This window comes from Podarcis erhardii (genome assembly GCF_964252035.2).
Source record: "Podarcis erhardii genome assembly, chromosome: 15".
Lineage (NCBI taxonomy): Eukaryota > Metazoa > Chordata > Lepidosauria > Squamata > Lacertidae > Podarcis > Podarcis erhardii.
This window is the reverse complement of record NC_138505.1, coordinates 4,376,926-4,396,083: the sequence shown is the minus strand read 5'-3', so window position 1 is coordinate 4,396,083 and position 19,158 is coordinate 4,376,926. Positions and strand designations below refer to the sequence as shown.

The window sequence follows — 19,158 nt, the reverse complement described above, 5'->3', positions numbered from 1 at the left end:
AAAAAAGAATCAATAGTCAAATAGTGGATCTTATTCTGATTGCTCCAGCTAAAAACCTTGTAGCCTTTGCTGTCACCTGCTCATCTTGATCTGCCAAGAGAAAGGACACTGTGGCAGTGGTTGGGTGACCTGGAATGGACAATAAAAGAGGGCTGATAATCTTATTCCTCAAGTCTTTATAAAGAGTGCAAGCCAGAAGGGCACGCGCCACCGATTCGGGGCTGCCATCTTCACAGGGACATGAGCGTTTTTCATGTGGAATCTGTTGGAATCGTCTCTCAAGCACAGCTGAGGGCAAAATGTTAAATCTTGCGAGAGTAAAAGCACATCTATATTTTAGAATTGCTAGGTTATGCAGCTAGGGTGCCAGAGAGTCAAAATGGGAAGGTGGAAAATAGTCATACCCTGGGCAAAATTTCCTTATTGTGGCCAAGTTGTTCTGACGCTCAATATCATTTAAAGGTAAAGGTACCCCTGACCATTAGGGACATGGCTGGTGCTGTGGTCTAAACCACAGAGCCTAGGGCTTGCCGATCAGAAGGTTGGTGGTTCGAATCCCCGTGATGGGGTGAGGTCCCGTTGCTTGGTCCCTGCTCCTGCCAACCTAGCAGTTCGAAAGCACGTCAAAGTGCAAGTAGATAAATAGGTACCGCTCTGGCAGGAAGGTAAACGACGTTTCTGTGCGCTGCTCCAGTTCGCCAGAAGCGGCTTAGTCATGCTGGCCACATGACCCGGAAGCTGTATGCCGGTTCCCTTGGCCAATAAAGCGAGATGAGCGCCACAACCCCAGAGTCGTCCGTGACTGGACTTAATGGTCAGGGGTCCCTTTACCTTTACCTTTACCCCTAACCATTAGGTCCAGTGGTGGACAACTCTGGGGTTGCACGCTCATCTTGCTCTATAGACTGAGGGAGCCGGCATTTGTCTGCAGACAGCTTCCGGGTCATGTGGCCAGCAGGACTAAGCCGCTTCTGGCGAACCAGAGCAGCACATGGAAACGCCATTTACCTTCCCGCCGGAACGGTACCTATTTATCTACTTGCACTTTGTCGTGCTTTTGAACTGCTAGGTTGGCAGGAGCAGGGACTGAGCAACGGGAGCTCACCCTGTCGCGGGGATTCGAACCGCCAACCTTCTGATCGGCAAGACCTAGGCTCTGTGGTTTAGACCACAGCGTCACCCGCGTCCCTTCAATATCATTTAGGCGCTGACAAATTAGACTGTTTGCTTTACTAAAACCCAAAGTGAGTAGCTGTTGTGGTGATAAACCACAAGAGTAAAGTTTTGGATAGACAATTTTAACCCAGGCTAGCCAAACCCAGCTTGACCTGATCTAGTAGGGTCCTTCACCACTTCAACTCTTTCTCCCACCCACAGGAAACATCCGTAAAGTGGAATCTGGGATTCCTCTGGCAATTCCTCCTTTCCTTTTTAATGATTTAGCCTGCAAGGGTTATTATAGCTTAATCAAGCCTCTGTGTTCAAGCACAATCTATCTTTGAATAGCAAATGTTGCTGCTGGTGGTGGAGGGGAAAAACAAGGGAAGTCTGTTTCCTTCCTGTCTTTCTTGTGGGATTCCCGGAAGCAGCTGGCGGGCTGCTGTGTGAAACAGGAAAACTGGTCTGCATGGCTTCTCCATTTGGCAGGACCCGGTGCAGTTCTTGTACACTTAAATCCTTGTGTAAGCACTGATTTGCTTGTTAAAGCTAGATGGAACCTCCATGGCTGTGTTCAGTCTACCTCCAAATGCCAGCTGCTTGCAAATCTAAAAAAAGTTAAGATTCTAGGCCTCATGCTCCTGAGTAAAAAGGATGAGAGAGAAAAGAGGCTTTTCTACCTTTTTCGTAATGCTGGGAGAGCCCGCCTAACGGAGCTGAATGTGGACGGATTTAGGACAGTCGAAAGAAAGCGTTTCTTGACATGGGAGGATAGTGAAACTATGGAACTGGGTGCCGCGGGAGGCAGTGAGGGCCAGCAACTTGAGTGGCTTTAAAAGAGCATCAGACGACGAAAAGGCGGTTGGAGGATGGATGGCAGCTAACAGATTGAGGTTGAATCCTGACAAGACAGAAGTACTATTCTTGGGGGACAGGGGGCGGGCGGGTGGGGGGGACTCCCTGGTCCTGAATGGGGTAGCTGTGCCCCAGAAGGACCAGGTGCACGGCCTGGAGTAGTTTTGGACTCACAGCTGTCCATGGAGGCGCAGATTAATTCTGTGTCCAGGGCAGCTGTTTACCAGCTCCATCTGGTACGCAGGATGAGACCCTCCCTGTCCGCAGACTATATTGCAAGAGTGATGCATGCTCTGGTTATCTCCCGCTTGGACTACTGCAATGCGCTCTACGTGGGGCTACCTTTGAAGGTGACTCGGAAACTGCAGTTAATCCAGAATGCGGCAGCTAGACTGGTGACTGGGAGTGGCGGCCGAGACCACATAACACCAGTCCTGAAAGACCTACATTGGCTCCCAGTATGTTTCTCAGCACAAATGTTGGTGCTGACCTTTAAAGCCCTAAATGGCCTCGGTCCAGTATATCTGAAGGAGCGTCTCCACCCCCATCATTCTGCCCGGACACTGAGATCCAGCGCCGAGGGCCTTCTGGTGGTTCCCTCCCTGCGAGAAGAGAGGTTACAGGGAACCAGGCAGAGGGCCTTCTTGGTGGTGGCGCCCGCCCTGTGGAACATCCTCCCACCAGATGTCAAAGAGAACAACAACTACCAGACTTTAGACGACATCCGAAGGCAGCCCTGTTTAGGGAAGCTTTTAATGTTTGAGGCATTACTGTATTTTAATATTTGGTTGGAAGCTGCCCAGAGTGGCTGGGGAAGCCCAGCCAGATGGGCGGGGAATGAATGAATGAATGAATGAATGAATGAATGAATGAATAAAAATTATGTATAGTTACCACTATATGGGCCACTGTGAGAATAGGATGCTTAAACAGCTACAGGGCTGTTTGGGTGTTCTTATGGAACCTCCAGATTCAGATGCAGTCTATCCAAATCTGGCATAGGCAAACTCAGCCCTCCAGATGTTTTGGGACTACAACTCCCATCATTCCTGACCACTGGTCCTGTTAGCTAGGGATAATAATAATAATAATAATAAATTTTATTTATATCCCGCCCTCCCCAGCCGAAGCCGGGCTCAGGGCGGCTAACAACACTAAAACAGTACAACATTATAAAACATTATAAAAATGGATTAAAATGAATTAAAATCAAAATTGATGGCAACCATAAACTAAAGTTTTGTAAATGATGGGAGTTGTAGTCCCAAAAACATCTGGAGGGCCGATTCCTTTGTTAGCAGGGGTAGTTGATTACCTCCCAAGGTGAGCTAATCCCAGCAGGACAGCTTACTCTATGGTTTTAACTGCTTCATGCAGGTCTCTCATGGTCTTCTCATGAGCATCTCTGCCCAAAGGTAACAAGTCAGTCAGTGGAGCCAGGATGGTGGGCTCCACAGTCCTTGTCAGCATTCAAGCTGAGCCTACTCTCACCTGCCCCGTATTAAAAAAAATAGTTGGCAACAAGCAACATTGGATAGGGAGTGGGCTGGGAAGGCGAGAAATTTGCTCTGGTTCATATTGCAATTGCACTTCTTGAAGCAAATTGTGACTATTATTCCAAATTCACACTTTTCTTAATTTCGTGGTGGGGTTCTCCAAGGAGGAGGGGTGGGGAACCTGGAGAGGAAAAAGGAGAATGTTGCTGCTGCTGTTTATTACCTGTCCTTTACCCCAAGGTGCCAGGGAGGATTGCAACGTTTAAATGCAATATTAACAGTTGAAAACAACTTACAATCGCAGAAATAGCGCGGGTCCTAAAAAAACCCCCAGACCTCTCCGGTCTCAAATAATGCAAAAGGTAGGCAAAGCGATGTACAGAAACGCCTTATATTGCAAAAACGGCTTGCAAAAATGTGTTTGCGAGACAGAATCCTGTGCATTGGGATAAACGCATGCCAAAAATGATAGAGAACTTCCACGAGGACTTTCCTTTTTTTAAAAAAATAATAATAATAATAATTGCAAGCGGCTGTTTAAATCTGAGGAGCCGAAGAAGGACCAATGAGAAAGCTACTGAAACAAAAACAGGCCGTTTCTCAACCTCCCTATCCTAGATGGCAGGACTGGGCCAGGTGGGTCTGCAAGGGGGCTCACGGTTTTGGCTGCCCCTTCTTCTTCTGCCCCGCCATGGCTGCCTGTCTTAAGGAAATGGGAACACCGTGCATTTGAAAAGAAAGCTTTATTTGTTTGGTTTTCAGTCTGTGCAATCCCTGAGTCGAAATCCCTGAGATCTGGAGCAAAACGCTTCCCAGATGGTCAAGGGAAGAAAGAGAGAGCAACCCGGGTTTTTTGGCTGCAAGCTGGTCTTCCTCTGGGGCAGCTGTCCAGGGTGCTGATCTTGCAGCGAGGAGTGGACTGTCGCCTGCAACTCACCAAGGCCGCAATACACTTAAAGCTCTGTGCCTGCCGCTTTAAACAGCCGTGGCTCCCCCCCCCCGAGAAATCCTGGGAACTATAGTTTGCTAAGGGTGCTAAGGGTTGTTAGGAGACCTCCCAACCCCGTCATAGAGCTACGATTCCCAGAGCGGTTTAGCAAACGATCCCTTTTCCTAGGGAACGCTTTCCCATCAACTGGCGCTTGAGCTCTATGGTTCCCATCAACCTCCTCAGATACCATCATGATCAACAGCCAGAGGGGGTGATAGAGACGTTGAAAGGATCTGTTACTTCAGAGGAGAAGCAAAAAATAATAGTTTAAAAATGGTGGCAAGGTCTCTCCCACCCCCCCACCCCCCGCACCAAACAGAACAAAGTAAACATCTGCAAACAGCATTTAAAGAATATAAAACACATTTCTTCTCATTGATGATGGACCAGGAAGGTTTGGGATGGAGCTGTAATAAGTCCGGTGTACGCAGCCAGAGGTGGTTTTGCAGTTTACTGCCCATCACTCTCCCCTCCAGATTTTTCGAAATTCGGTTTTCGTTCCCAAGTTTCTAGTCCTTGCCGGCTGCAGAGATGAGCTGCAGAGCATGCAGGCTTCCGAAGACATAGGAAGGGAGGCTGGGAGGGGCTGAGTTTCTGATAGGGCCACCCCGCAAACAAGGTCTGTGGGTGCAACCGGCCTGCCAAAGAGATCACAAGAAGCACCCCTCATCTCGTTTTCTCACCGCAGGGCGAAACCATTTATTCTTCTCCAGCTGGCCTGATCCAACAGGGCTCGTCTCATGGACCTGACGGAACCTCCAGGCCCAGAAGCAGTCTACCTGGACCCCTAGCTTCTTACAGGCATTTGACCACCATGAGAGTGGATGAGTCCTGTTACGTACTGAAGTTCTCACCCTGGGCCAGCAGGGGGATACTGTAGATAGTTATGCAAATGAAGGATCGAAAGTGACGTTCAGTGATTGGATAGTTTTAGAAGGTTGTTACAGTAACGTCGTAGTGGAGCTCTATATAAGCAGGCTGACTGAGCCCTTCAGTTCAGTTCTATCCTGGCCTGTGAATAAACAAGAGCTGTTTGAAGAGTCGCTGTGTTGTCGGATATGTTCACCCACAACTTAACAAGTCCCCTCTCGCTTGATCCAGCAGGGCTCTCTTCTTATGGAGCCCCCAGGTCCAGAGGCAGTCTATCTGAATCCCTAGGTCCTTGAAGGATTTGGCCAATGTTAAATTTCGTTTCTCCCCCTCCCCACCCCTCGTGTGCGTTCCTTCCCACCTATTTCCTCCTCCTTCTCCTCGGTGGGTCTCACAACTTCCCCTCGTCGATGAGACGGTTCATCCCCTCGCAGATCTTCTTCAGGCGTGGCTGGTAGGGTTCCCCAGGGCTGTACAGCTTGGCCAGGAGCTCTGTGTCGGCGAAGTGGTCGAAGACGTGGCGGATGCGCCCGTGAGACTTGGGCGTCAGGTGCTTCTCGACCAGCCGGAGTAGCAGGTCCCGGCAATCTCTCAACAGCTCGGCCAGGACGGCCTTCTCGAAGGTGAACTCCACCTCGTGGAAGCTGATGGCCGTCATGGCTCCTTGGTGGAGCTTCCTCTTGAACTCCTCCGCCAGGCCCAGTTCCTCGGGGCTGAAGCGGTTGTTGCGGTACAGGACGGAGATCTTGACCGCCACCTTGATGAGGTTCTTGATGACCTTTTGGGACTCGGTCCGGTTCTGCGTGTACTCCTTGGAGATCCGGTAGAGTTCGTCCAGGATCTCGCTGCTGGTGTCGTCAATGAACATATTGGCCATGGATTTGCTGGCCATCCGGCTGAGAATCTTCTTCTCGGCCTGCATGGCCAAGTTGCGGGAGCTGAACGCCTCCATCGTGGCTGCCTGGAAAAGGCAACAGAGAGGTTTTATAAGGCTGTCTAGACTCGCCCCAGGATAACCCCCCTCTCCCCAGGCCACTGTTAAGGATAATTACTTAATTTCCCGAAATGGGAATATTTACTTACGTTAAATTACTGTGTACTTTTAACATGGGGTTTCCCCCATCTCATGTGATATGCTGACTGTGAGTCACATGAGAACAGCATTCCGTTTCTGTTGTGACTGTTATTCCACTAACTGTCGTTTTTAACTGGCTTCTGTTTGTGTGTGAGAGGTAGAATGGCTGCTGAGAGAGACTTCTCAGGACAGTGTTGGGTCTATATGATCTGTCTGAACATTCTCCGTGTCGAACCAGAATTCGGAGGTGAGGAATATAAGAGTTATGTATGGGATAACCAGCTTGATATAACCAACATGCTTAAGTCTTAATTAATGCATGAAGGGGTTAAAACCATAGAGTAAGCTGTCCTGCCAGGCTTAGCTCACCTTGGGAGGTAATCAAGACATTGTTCCCTTCCAATCTACCTGACAAGCCCAGTGAGCTGGTTGCTCCAAGCTCAGACCGCATGGCTCTTACAAGCCATTCTTGTGTTCCTATACCAATAATTTAAGAACTTTCACCACTGTAATGAAGCCATGTTTTACTGCCTGTGCATTGTTTTCTGAATGCTGTATGGAAAAAGCACATGGATATGACCTTTAGAGAGTTTGTAAGTAAACCATTTTTAACTTACCAAACATGTTGCCTTTTTCTATGCTAGGGGAATATGCTATTCTGGAGCTCATTCATGAAAGCATATTTTAAAAGCCTCACAACCTATGTATCCACACTTATTTTGTGATTTTAAATCTCTGGAAGGGTTCTCTTACCAAAGAGTACTTACCCCAAACCTGGATCTTGGCTTCCATGGAATTCTGCTTTTATATAACTATTTTTCCCCCCTTGCCACCAACAAAATCAAGGGTGGGCATGCAGCCCCTGGGGTAATTTCATGGGGGTGGGGATAGCACTGAGGGAGAGGAGCAAAGCAGGAAAAGTGGGTGGTGGGTGACAGAAAGAGAGACAGAGACAGACAGACAGACAGACAAACAAACAGGGAGAAGTCTATAATACCGCCTACCAGTGGCTCTGACCTTGCCCACTGTCAGCATGCAGCCCCAGACAGATATTCCTTTTTGCTGCAGCAGCAAAAATAAATAAATTCCAATGCAATTCTAGGCTGCATCGACAGAAGTCTAGTGTCCAGATCAAGGGGAGTGATAATACTGCTATATTCTGCCTTGGTCAGATCCTACATGGAATTATGCGCCCAGTTCTGGGCACCACAATTTAAGAAGGATGTTGACAAGCTGGAGCATGTGCAGAGGAGGGCGACCAAGATGGTTAAGGATCTGAGATCCAAGCCTTATGAGGAATGGTTGAGGGAGCCGGGTGTGTTTGTCCTGGGGGGAAAGGAGACTGAGAGGAGATGTGATAGCCATCTTCAAATATCTGAAGGGCCGTGTCACGTGGAAGATTGAGCAAGCTTGTTTTTCTGCTGCTCTGGAAGAGAGGACCCAAATAAACGGCTTCAAGGTACAAGAAACAAGATTCCAGTGAAGCACTAGGAAGAACTTTTGGAGAGTAAGAGCTGATCGAGAGTGGTGGACTTTCCTTCCTTGGAGGTTTGCAAGCAAAGGTTGGATGGATGCTTTAGCTGAGATTCCTGCATTGCAGGGAGTTGGTCTAGACCAGTGTTTCCCAACCTTGGGCCTCCAGCTGTTTTTGAACTACAATTCCCACTATCCCTCACCACTGGTCTTGCTAGCTAAAGATGATGGGAGTTGTAGTCCAAAAACAGCTGGAGGCCCAAGGTTGGGAAACACTGGTCTAGATGACTGCCATGGTCCCTTCCAACTCTACAATTCTATGATTCTAGCTGTGATTCCTGCATTGCAGGGGGTTGGTTTAGATGACTCTTGAGTTCCCTTCTCACCCTACAATTCCATGATTCTATTAATGTGGCCCTCGACAGAAATATATATGTATATATATAATATCTATCTATCTGTCTATCTATCTATCTATCTATCTATCTATCTATCTATCTATCATCTATCTATCTTATCTATCTATCTATCTATCTATCTATCTATCTATCTATCTATCTATCATCTATCTATCTATCTATCTATCATCTATCTATCTTATCTATCTATCTATCTATCTATCTATCTATCTATCTATCTATCTATCTACAGTATCTATCTATCTATCTATCTATCTATCATCTATCTATCTATCTATCTATCTATCTATCTATCTATCTATCATCTATCTATCTAATCTATCTATCTATATCTATCTATCCTATCTATCTATCTATCTATCTATCTATCTATCTATCTATCTACACACACACACACACACACACACACACACAGTCATACCTCAGGTTACAGCCTCCTCAGGTTGTGTTTTTTTGGGTTACGCACCCGCCAAAACCCGGAAGTACCGGAACAGGTTACGTCTGGTTTTCGGCGGTCGCACATGCGCAGAAGTGCCGAATTGCAACCCGTGCGTGTGCAGACACGCCGCTGCGGGTTGCGAACATGCATCCCACACGGATCACGTTTGCAACCCGAACGCCCACTGTATATTCCGCACTCCTGCAATAAAGGAAAGGTGTATGCTTGTGTTTCTGTGAGAGGGGTGGGTTTGGAGAGAAAATATATTCTCATCCATCTATGGGACACTGGAAACAGCCAACATCTGCGGAACTGACCGCAGGAAGGTATCTTTGCGTGCTCAGATAAGGAACAAGGCGGTTGATGCTGGGCGTGAATGACGGACCCAAAATGCCGGCTGGGTTCAGAAGAAGAAGCTAAATCTGAGAGTCTCGGAGTGATGTGGCAAACCGGGGCAGTTCTGCATTTCTGCACACGACGTGCCTGTGGTTTTTGTTCGCTGTGAGGAAGTGGGCCTTAGATAAATCCTGCTTTAAGACGCCGCTGCTTTGGCAGAAACACAGACGGACACAGCTACCCCTCTGGGAACCGAACCTACCTTGACTCTTTTTAAAAAATTTAATTGCAATGATTTAATATCTGCTTGGCCTCTCCGTACCTCCTCAATCGGGTGAGATGTTCTGGGATGCCCAGCAAAGAACGTGGGGTTGTGGGAGTCTTCGTGCACCAACACCGCGACGGAACAGGCCTCTCCTTCCGCCTCTGTGAACCAGTGCACCGCCAAATCTCCAAATGTGGCTTGCAGTGCAAAGCTGATTTTTTCTGTCTCCTCTTCTTTTTAAAACCAGCGTCCGAGAGGGATCTGCCAGGCACCGTTAAAGCCCTGCCTTCTCACGATGCTTCGGAATATATTTTTAAAAGTCAGCGTTTCCTTCCCTTCTCTTCTCCTCGCCACCCCCACAGATGCACTGGGGTTTCCTGTTTTTATCCTTCTGTCACAAGCCAACAAGCTCAGCTCCTTCCTGAAGTCTGTTTCAGAGTTTCAAGGTGGCGGCTGAGCGGCACACAATGGAGCCCTCCTGACCTTTCACTCTGACCCTCTGCCCAATTACCGTATTTTTCACCCTATAAGACGCACCAGACCACAAGACGCACCTAGTTTTTGGAGGAGGAAAACAAGAAAAAAAATATTCTGAATCTCAGAAGCCAGAACAGCAAGAGGGATCGCTGCACAGTGAAAACAGCAATCCCTCTTGCTGATCTGGCTTCTGTGATAGCTGTGCAGCCTGGATTCGCACCATAAGACGCACACACATTTACCCTTACTTTTTAGGAGGGAAAAAGTGAGTCTTATAGAGCAAAAAATACGGTACTTTCTTTTTTTGGGATGAACATCTTGAGTGAGAGAATCATCAGCCCCGGGAAAAGGTGGAGTCGAGGTCCCTGTTTGCAAGGAAAACTTTTTGGTGGCTGGCATGACGAGAGCCTCCTGTCTTTAGTAGCGGGGAAATGTAGTCCCTTAAAATCTGCTCACGCCACACCCTGCAGTGCTTCTTGGATCCTTGAAGGGAGGACTGCGCTGCTCAGTGGTTAGAGCACCTGCTTTGCATGCAGAAGCTCAATCACCAGTGATATCTCTAAATGGGTCATTGGTTGGACTTTGTAGAATTGTAGAGCACCCAAGATAGATGGCCGTCCAGTGGCAGCTTCCGACACTGCTGTTTAAATCAGCTGCTTATATCAGGCCAATGAAGACTGGAACCTTATTTTATTTTTGAAGGAAAGCAGCAGAACTCAATGGTTAAAGTCCAGTGGTACCTCTACTTACATTCACCTCCGGTTACGTATCCTTCGGGATACATAAGCGGCAAACCTGGTGGTTCCCTCACTGCGAGAAGCCAAGTTACAGGGAACCAGGCAGAGGGCCTTCTCGGTGGTGGCACCTGCCCTGTGGAACGCCCTCCCACCAGATGGCAAAGAGATAAACAACTACCTGATATTCAGAAGACATCTGAAGGCAGCCCTGTTCAGGAAAGTTTTTAATATTTAATGCTGTACTGTTTTTAACACTTGATTGGGAGCCGCCCAGAGTGGCTTGGGAAACCCAGCCAGATGGGCGGGGTATAAATAATAAATAATAAATTATTATTATTATTATTATTATTATTATTATTATTATTGCTCTGCTTTGCAGGCAGGCGGTCCCAAAAGGCATATCCAGGTAAGAGGCCCCTGTCTAAAACCCTGGAGACCACCTGCCAGTAAGTGTGGGGAACACTCAGCTAGATGAACCCCACCAGCCTGACTCTGACTCTGACTCTGGCATCACACTCTCTTCTTCCTGTGTTCCAGATCCTTGTGTGGTTTGCAAAGGAAAAAAAAAAAAGACAAGTAGCAAAAAAGATTCTTGCAGCTACATCCTTGCCTCTTGCATATCCTGTCCCCTTTTAACAATTCCTCTGTTCCAGGAGGGAGGATGCTAATTAGCTGGCTGACTAGCCGCAGTTTAGCCTTGCCACTTAATGGCTTCCTGGCTCTGTGTAATAATGAATGAGTGTGTCTTAATTGCAGGGGACTGAAATAGACATCCTTGACGGTGTGTGGACCCAGGCTCAAGCCCTCAGAAGGCATACCTGGGAGGAGAGCCATTTCCTCTAGGTGTGCCATCCCCCCACTGTATCCTGGCCGGGTCTGGGTAGCTGAGCAGCAGGCAGAAATCCAACAGGTGCAGCCCTCGTACGTTCCTCTCGTTCTGTGAGGGCTGGGTCACTCAGCTAGAGTCACAGCAAGGCGACATAAAATGAGGGTCGCCATTCCCGGCTGTCTCCTCAACAGCGTACTCAGGTTAGTGGCAACAGAAGCAGAAACAGGCAAAACTGCGAGGCGAAACTGTTTTTCCACACTTCCACCATCTCAGCGAAAAGAAGAAAAGCGGAACTTGAAAGGCGTCGATGGGGAAACGCGAGCGAAGCTTTTGAAATTGGGAACAGCGTGGGGAGAGAAGGGGTTGGGGAGGGACTTTCCTGTCTCACAAGCGTGGAATTTAGGGTTTTTTGCGAGCGAATTTGGTTGGCGGGAGGCCCTAAAAGGCAACTTGTGGTTGACCTGTGGAACTTCCTTCCACATGACGGGGTGGCAACTGCCTTTCAAAGAAAGGGTTGCACAGATTCTTGGAGAGGCTTCGTCTGTCTAGAGGGATAGGCTACCTTTTTGAACATTTGATAGCAGGCACAAATTGTGGCAGGGAGCTTTCTCAGGGAGACACCTGGCTGTCCACAGTGTCAGGAAGCTGGGTGCAAAGCAAGATGGAACTATTTGGGTCTGATACGGCAAAGCGGTTCTTATAGGGCTGAGGCAAGCTGTCCTCACGTTGGAAAACTGTGGCCTACTCCCTTTGCCAAAGGTCCAAAAAATGGGGGAAAAAGCCTATCTGTGCCTCACCCATGCATCACCTTTGTGCAGCTGCATTTTCAAGTCTTGAGGACTAGCACCTTGCTGTACACTTTCCAAAGAAAGTAAGGCACTCAACCATGCACCCAGAACCACTCTCTCCATTGGGATAGCATTGTGGCCAAATGTCCACAGCCCTGGAAGATCCCCTTTGGCAAACGCTTTCTACATTCTGCCCACACGTCGTCTCAGCTTAAAGAACGATAACAACAACAACAACAACAACAACAACAACAACAACAACAACAACAACAAATTTTATTTATATCCTGCCCTCCCCAGCCAAAGCCGGGCTCAGGGCGGTTAACAACAATAAAACAGTACAAAACAGTACAAAAGTACAACACAACACAACACTCTAAAATCATTCATTATAAAATTAATTCAAATCAAGCCACTGGCAACCATTGGGCCAGAGCTCCGCGAAGATTGCTGAGGGAGGGAGTCAGGCTGTGCCCTGACCAAAGGCCTGGTGGAACAGCTCTGTCTTGCAGACCCTGCGGAAAGATGTCAAGTCCCGCAGGGCCCAAGTCCACCAGATCGGAGCCACAGCCGAAAAGGCCCTGACTCTAGTTGAGGCCAGCCTAACCTCTCTGTGGCCTGAGACCTTCAAGATGTTTTTGTTTGAAGACTGTAAGTTCCTCTGTGGGACATACCAGGAGAGGCGGTCCCGTAGGTACAAGGGTCCTAGGCCGTATAGGGCTTTAAAGGTTAAAACCAGACCTTAAACCTGATCCTGTAATCCACCGGGAGCCAGACTAGCTTCCCAGCAGTGCTGAGTTTCAACATTGCAGGGGGTTGGACTAGTGAACCCTTGGCGTCCCAACTCTACGATTCTGTCGCGCTTTTCATGGGCCTTTGGCGCATTAATTCCCATGTGCCCAGCCTCAAATGCCTGAGGTCTATTTACTCAGCATGGGGTGCCGATGCACTCTGCCCATGCCTAGGGGCACTGCGGTTCTCTCGGAAGACTTAGCCTGCCCTAAGCAAAAGCCCTGACTTAGAAGCTTAGCTTCTGGGGCTGAAGTTTTCCCTGATCTTAACCTGCGGACACACTTCCCAGTTTTTTGTTCTCTCGCCGCCCCGGTGACTCAACCCCGCTGACTTGTTGTGGCTCGCCCGGGAGCAGCACGAATGCTCAGCGTTTGTTGAAAACAGAAAAGAGACCGGCGGGCGTCTCCTTGCTCAAACAGACCTGCCTTCTCTGCCCCTTGCTCTGAAGCACCTCTGTTACTAAGCCCTCCCGGCAAAGCGCGCATCACTCACCGTGGGACCACGATGCTCTGCAGGTCATGCGAGCGGCCCCTCACCAGGCTTCGAGGAGCGAAAGGAGAAGCAGCCCGGACCCAGCAGGCAGGAGCGAGGCTGTCGGGTGGCCTCGGGGAGACTTCCTCGAGTGACAGGCCCGCCCTGCGTCAGCTGACGGATCTTGGCTTCATTCTTCAGAGGCGGAAAGCACAGCTGCCTCTTGAAAGGTGCCCAGGGAGCAGAGCGACTGGCCGGCCGCCTCAACCGTCTGCATATTTTGTGACCTGCGCCTCTGCTCTGTTAGCATCTGTAGCCTGGAGGCTTCCCCACCCTCTCCTGCTGGGAGGTTCGGCTCTAGACTTGACCAGACAAGGCCTAACCTGCATACCTGAGCGTTCGTGTGTGTTTCTCTGCATCACCGGTGCGCACGGGGATGCTGGTGCAGTGCTTTGGCGGCAGCGACATCTGATTAGGCAGAGCATTTGGTGCATTTATTTACTGTATTTTTCCGTGTATAATACTATCCCCCCCCCATTTTTTTAAAGTTTAAAATTGGGGCTTCGTCTTATACAGTGGTACCTCTGGATGTGAACGGGATCCATTCCGGAGCCCCGTTCGCATCCTGAAGCGAACACAACCCATGTCTCTGTGTGTGCGTGTCGCGATTTGCCACTTCTGCGCATGCGCATGACGTCATTTTGAGCATCTGCGCATGCGCGAGCGGCGAAACCCAGAAGTAACGCGCCCCGCTACTTCCGGGTCGCCGTGGAGAACAACCCAAAAATGCTTAACCTGAAGCTACTTCATCCCGATATATGACTGTACACGGAATGTTGCAATTAAATATATAAATAAATTTATTTCTTAATTGTGGGCTCAAAAAGTAGGGGTCGTCTTATACATGGGGGCATCTTATACACGAAAAAATATGGTATTTCATCACGTAGCGCAGCGGTTCTCAACTTGTGGGTCCCCAGATGTTGTTGGACGACAACTCCCATCATCCCTGACCACTGGTCATGCTGGCTAGGATTGATGGGAGTTGTAGTCCAACAACATCTGGGGACCCACAGTAGCGGAAAGAAGGAGACAATAAAACTGTGGGTCGGAAACAGCTAAAAACAAACACTCGAAAGCGTTTGCACGGATAAACTGAAAGCAGGCAAAATGCAGACATCAACAGGGTTGCGTTGTCTGAAGAAAAATGCTTTTAGCGGGTGCTGAAAAGGGGCCTGCCGGATGTGTCAATGGGCAGGGAGTTCCGAAGTGCTTTTATACGGCGCCCCGCCATATATTTCCCTGTTTTACGGCGTCTCATAAGGAAAAGGAAAGAGGAGGAAAGGGAGCAGGATCTCTGCCCTCAGGTAGTTGACAATCTATGCTGGACGTTGGAATGCGGCAGAGGGGAGGGGACAGGAAGAGGTGAAGGCCGAACATGGGCCAAGGGACAAGTCTCTGCCCGCAAGCTGCTTACACAATCTCAGTTTGACGGTAAGAAAGGGGTGGGTGAGAGAAAGGGTAGCACTTCAAGGGCTGAGCATGAATGAATAATATCTCTCTCTCTCTCTCTCTCTCTCTCTCTCTCTCTCTCTCTCAGAGTTTGGTTGCAGGAGGTTAACCAGGTTGGTGAAGATAATGCCCAATGACAGTAAGGAGGAGGCAGAAATCATATTCAGGCCCAGAAGCGCTATAGATTTACAGCACGATGATAGCCCTTTAAACAGCCAGGGCTTCCCCCAAAGCATTCTGGGAACTGTAGTTTGTTAAGGGCCCTATTTTATTTCCCAGGCCTACATTTCCCAGAGTTCCCTGGGAAGAGAGACTGGTTGTTGGAGCACTCTGGGAATTGTAGCTCTGTGAGGGGAATGTGTGTGTATGTGGGAGGGGGTTTACTAACAACTCTCAGCTGCGCTCTTAACAAACTACAATTCCCAGGATTCTTTGGGAATGACTGTTAATGTGGTGTGACCTCAGTTTGGAGTTAAGGCTGGAACTATTTCTACTTTCCAAAACAATGCAGAAATGCAACCAGCCTTTGAAATTTGCATTTTGAATTTTGCAGCGTAGTTACCCCAGCTAAGTAATGAGTTTTGCACTTTGAATTTTGCAACCAGCGAGGTCTCCAGGGGTAAAGAGGGAACTTAAATCCTTAAGTATGAATGAACCTTGTGTACAGAAATGCATTACGTCAGGGGAAATTGTGTTGGGTTCGGCCAAACCCTACATCCCAATGCGATTTGGGTCAGCCCAGGATTTGGCCAGAGCAGGTTGAGCTAGGCTAGGTTGGCCCAGGGTCACATCAGGGCTGCTCCAAAGTGCTGGATCCGGCCCCAAATTGGATTTTGTGTGTGTGTGTGTGTGTGTGTGTGTGTGTGTGATTGTGTGCACAGCCCTAGTTTTTAAGCAGTGTCTGGAGGACCGTTGGTCAAGGGTGTTGCAGTCTGCAGTCGCAACGATTTCTCTACTTCTTCATTTATTCATCGCCTCCTAAACCACCATCTCAAGGCAGTTTGCATATACCATAATTAAAAACCAGAAAAACAACAACAGGAAATGCATTTCAAGCACGACCGAAACCTTAACAAATGTGTCCCACCTTGTCTGGCTGGCGTGGGGTTTGATTCAGTAGCTGTTTCGCTTCACAGAAGCAGAAGCAGCGTGATTGATTGATTTAACGTTTTACTCTCTCCGAAGACGTCTTGTCCTCCCCTCCCGGAAATTGAAAGTTTCCGTCATGGACGAGTGAAAGGAGGGTGGCTGATTATTTTTCTGAGCACCGAGAATTGCAGATAAATCTTTTAAAGGGGATGGAAACGCTTTTTCCCACGCTGTGCTGAAGAGGAGACCTGTTGAACGGCGGCGGATGCTCGCCCCCAAATCACGGGGCAATTATACCCCCTTTCTTCTTCTGGCTGATCTTTGCTGATTGGGCAGAGAGCTTTGGGGTTTCTAAATAAGACTCCTTCTAATGTTTGACGTGCAAATGTGAGGCGGTGGTTGCGACTGCATAGAGGAAGCACCCAGCAAAACCGCAAGAAGCCGAGAGGAAGCCACGAGTGAGGGGCAGATAAGGGGAAGTTTTGCTGAGCGGAGACTTCATAAAGCGGCAGGCTATTTTGGTGGGGGCTGTGTTTGTTTAATCAGTCCATCGGAACTGCAGAAAATACAAAATATAGAAGGTGGGGCGTCTCAGCACAGGAGAGATCCATTGGCTGCTGTGCGAAACAATAATAATAATTAATAATAATTTTTTAATTTATATCCCGCCCTCCCCAGCCGAAGCCGAGCTCAGAGCGGCTAACAACAATAAAAGTAACACAGCATTCTAAAGCCAATTCATTCTAAAATCAATTCAGAATCAAATTGATGGCAACCATTGGGCTAGAGTTCTGTGAGGATTACAGAAGAAGTGAGGGGGTCAGACTGTGCCTTGGGCAAAGGCCTGGTGGAACAGCTCTGTCTTGCAAAAGATGTCAAGTCCCGCAGGGCCCTAGTCTCTTGGGACAGAGCGTTCCACCAGATTGGAGCCAGTACTGAAAAGGCCCTGACTCTAGTCGAGGCCAGCCTAACTTCCCTGTGGCCCGGGATCTCCAAGATGTTTTTGTTTGAAGACGGTAAGGTCCTCCGTGGGACGTACCAGGAGAGGCGCTCCCGGAGGTACAAGGGTCCTAGGCCGTATAGGGCTTGAAAGGTTAAAACCAGCACCTTGAACCTGATCCTGTACTCCACCGGGAGCCAGTGCAGCTGGCAGAGCACTGGGTGAATGTGATCCCGTGGCGAGGACCCCGTAAGGAGTCTCACCGTGGCATTCTGCAGCCGCTGGAGTTTCTGGATCAGTCTCAAGGGCAGCCCCGCGTAGAGTGAGTTACAAAGCAAAGACAGACCCCAGATTTCAGAAATGCGATGCGGAGTGTTCCACAAAACTGTTGAGTCAGATGCGGAAGTCATTTGACCCCCCCAAAAGCTCCCATCAGCCCTATTGGCTAGTGGTCAGGGGTAATGATAGGGACTGGGAGTTCAACAGCAGATGGAAGGCCGCAGGCTCCTCCAGGCCATTGTTAAAGGCTCTGCAGAGCCGAAAATGGAGGCCGCCTGCAGAAGAGGTTCCCCGTCGCACCCCTGCATGAACAACCCCTGCCCTCTCCTTTTTTCTGTTCAGATTCTGCTGCGCCCATTTGCACGGCTGGGTCCATGTGTTGCTGCAGATTGGTGCACCCTCAGGGGAGGGTGCCTGTCGCACCCCTGGCTGGCTGGCTGGCCCTTCTTGGCTTTCCACCCCGTGTACAAACAGGGAAGGGAAATGTGCCTCCTCCTCAGTGTGCACATCTATATATTATCATAGATCTAGGGTATTGGAGTTTGTTAGCGAATGTTAGAAATGAATAATCTTTGGGACAGGAAGCTGCAGAACTGCGCCAGACAGGAAATTCCTGGGTTAGCTTATGCAAACCAGAGTGGCCAGGCTAGCTAACTGCAGAGCCATTGAGAAATAATGGGGAGTCAGGTGCTGGGCCGTTGGCAATGCAAAAAGGCCCCCCCCCCATCTAAAGGCAGCCCTGTTTAGGGAAGTTTTTAATGAATGATGTTTTAATGTATTTTTAATCTTTTGTTGGAAGCCGCCCAGAGTGGCTGGGGAAACCCAGCCAGATGGGCAGGGTGTAAATAATAATAATAATAATAATAATAATAATAATAATAATAATAATAATTACAGTGGTACCTCGGGTTAAGTACTTAATTCGTTCCGGAGGTCCGTACTTAACCTGAAACTGTTCTTAACCTGAAGCACCACTTTAGCTAATGGGGCCTCCTGCTGCTGCTGTGCCGCCGGAGCACAATTTCTGTTCTCATCCTGAAGCAAAGTTCTTAACCTGAAGCACTATTTCTGGGTTAGCGGAGTCTGTAACCTGAAGCGTATGTAACCTGAAGCATATGTTACCTGAGCTACCACTGTATTATTATTATTATTATTATTATTATTATTATTATTATTATTTATATTGCTCCCGGGATGTCACAGGAAAATGTGTCCCTTTTGAAATCTAAAGGTGTTCTGGGAACAAGAAGGAGGAAGAAGCTAGAACCATCATGACTACTGGCTGAAGGAAACTGAACCGAGAGACTAGGGGGCATTTTGGGTCTCACAATCTCACCCTGAACAAAGCGCTTTCTTCAGGGGCGAGATCTTGCACAGCACCCACAAATGTGTTCTTTCGGGGCGCCGTGCATCTTTGGGGGACCATGATCTCATGCTGGTCCCAGTTTTTCTCACACGTCCCATTTCCAACCCCTGCGTTCTGGTCAGAGGGGATGCTATCCCTGGTCTGAGAGAAATGCTGCCGGCCCGTGTAGACAACCCAGGGCTAGATGGGCCAGTGGGGTGACTCAGTTTAAGGCAGCTTCCTATGTTCACGTAAGATGGCTGAGGGTGACAGGAACCGTCGAGTTTCAGGGCAGGATAAGCGGAAGCAAAGAGAGAAAGATACAAAGCAATAGCCTCATTCAACCACCTGGGGGAAAAACACGACCAAAAGAGTCAGGTTGAAACCCACCTAGCCTGTCCGGCAGCAACAAAGGCGCCTCGAAGGCAATATTGAAACTCTCAAAAGTTTCACTGGAATGCAGTTTGCCTTCACAGTCATCCTGGAATTCCTTTCACAGAAGAAGCTGTGGCATTAAGTCAG

The 19,158-nt window shown here is 48.7% G+C and overlaps 1 protein-coding gene across 3 annotated transcripts; it reads right to left on the bottom strand.

Moving 5' to 3' along the window:
- Positions 1-3,712: 3,712 nt before the first annotated feature.
- Positions 3,713-13,874, bottom strand: TNFAIP8L2 (TNF alpha induced protein 8 like 2). 3 transcript variants are annotated; one of them, XM_081841428.1, is made up of 2 exons: positions 13,493-13,874; positions 3,713-6,331 (listed from the first exon to the last, which is right to left on the bottom strand). In XM_081841428.1, the coding sequence occupies exon 2, from the start codon at positions 6,320-6,322 to the stop codon at positions 5,762-5,764; it is 561 nt and encodes a 186-aa protein (XP_081697554.1). In that variant the 5' UTR covers positions 6,323-6,331; positions 13,493-13,874; the 3' UTR covers positions 3,713-5,761. The 3 variants fall into 3 exon arrangements, with proteins under 3 accessions (XP_081697554.1, XP_081697555.1, XP_081697556.1); XM_081841429.1 differs by lacking the exon at positions 13,493-13,874 and adding an exon at positions 9,435-9,947; XM_081841430.1 differs by lacking the exon at positions 13,493-13,874 and adding an exon at positions 6,454-7,234.
- Positions 13,875-19,158: the final 5,284 nt, after the last annotated feature.

Excerpts from the sequence above, each read along its gene's own strand:
- TNFAIP8L2 (XM_081841428.1), bottom strand. The coding sequence starts at position 6,322 with ATGGAGGCGTTCAGCTCCCGCAACTTGGCCATGCAGGCCGAGAAGAAG.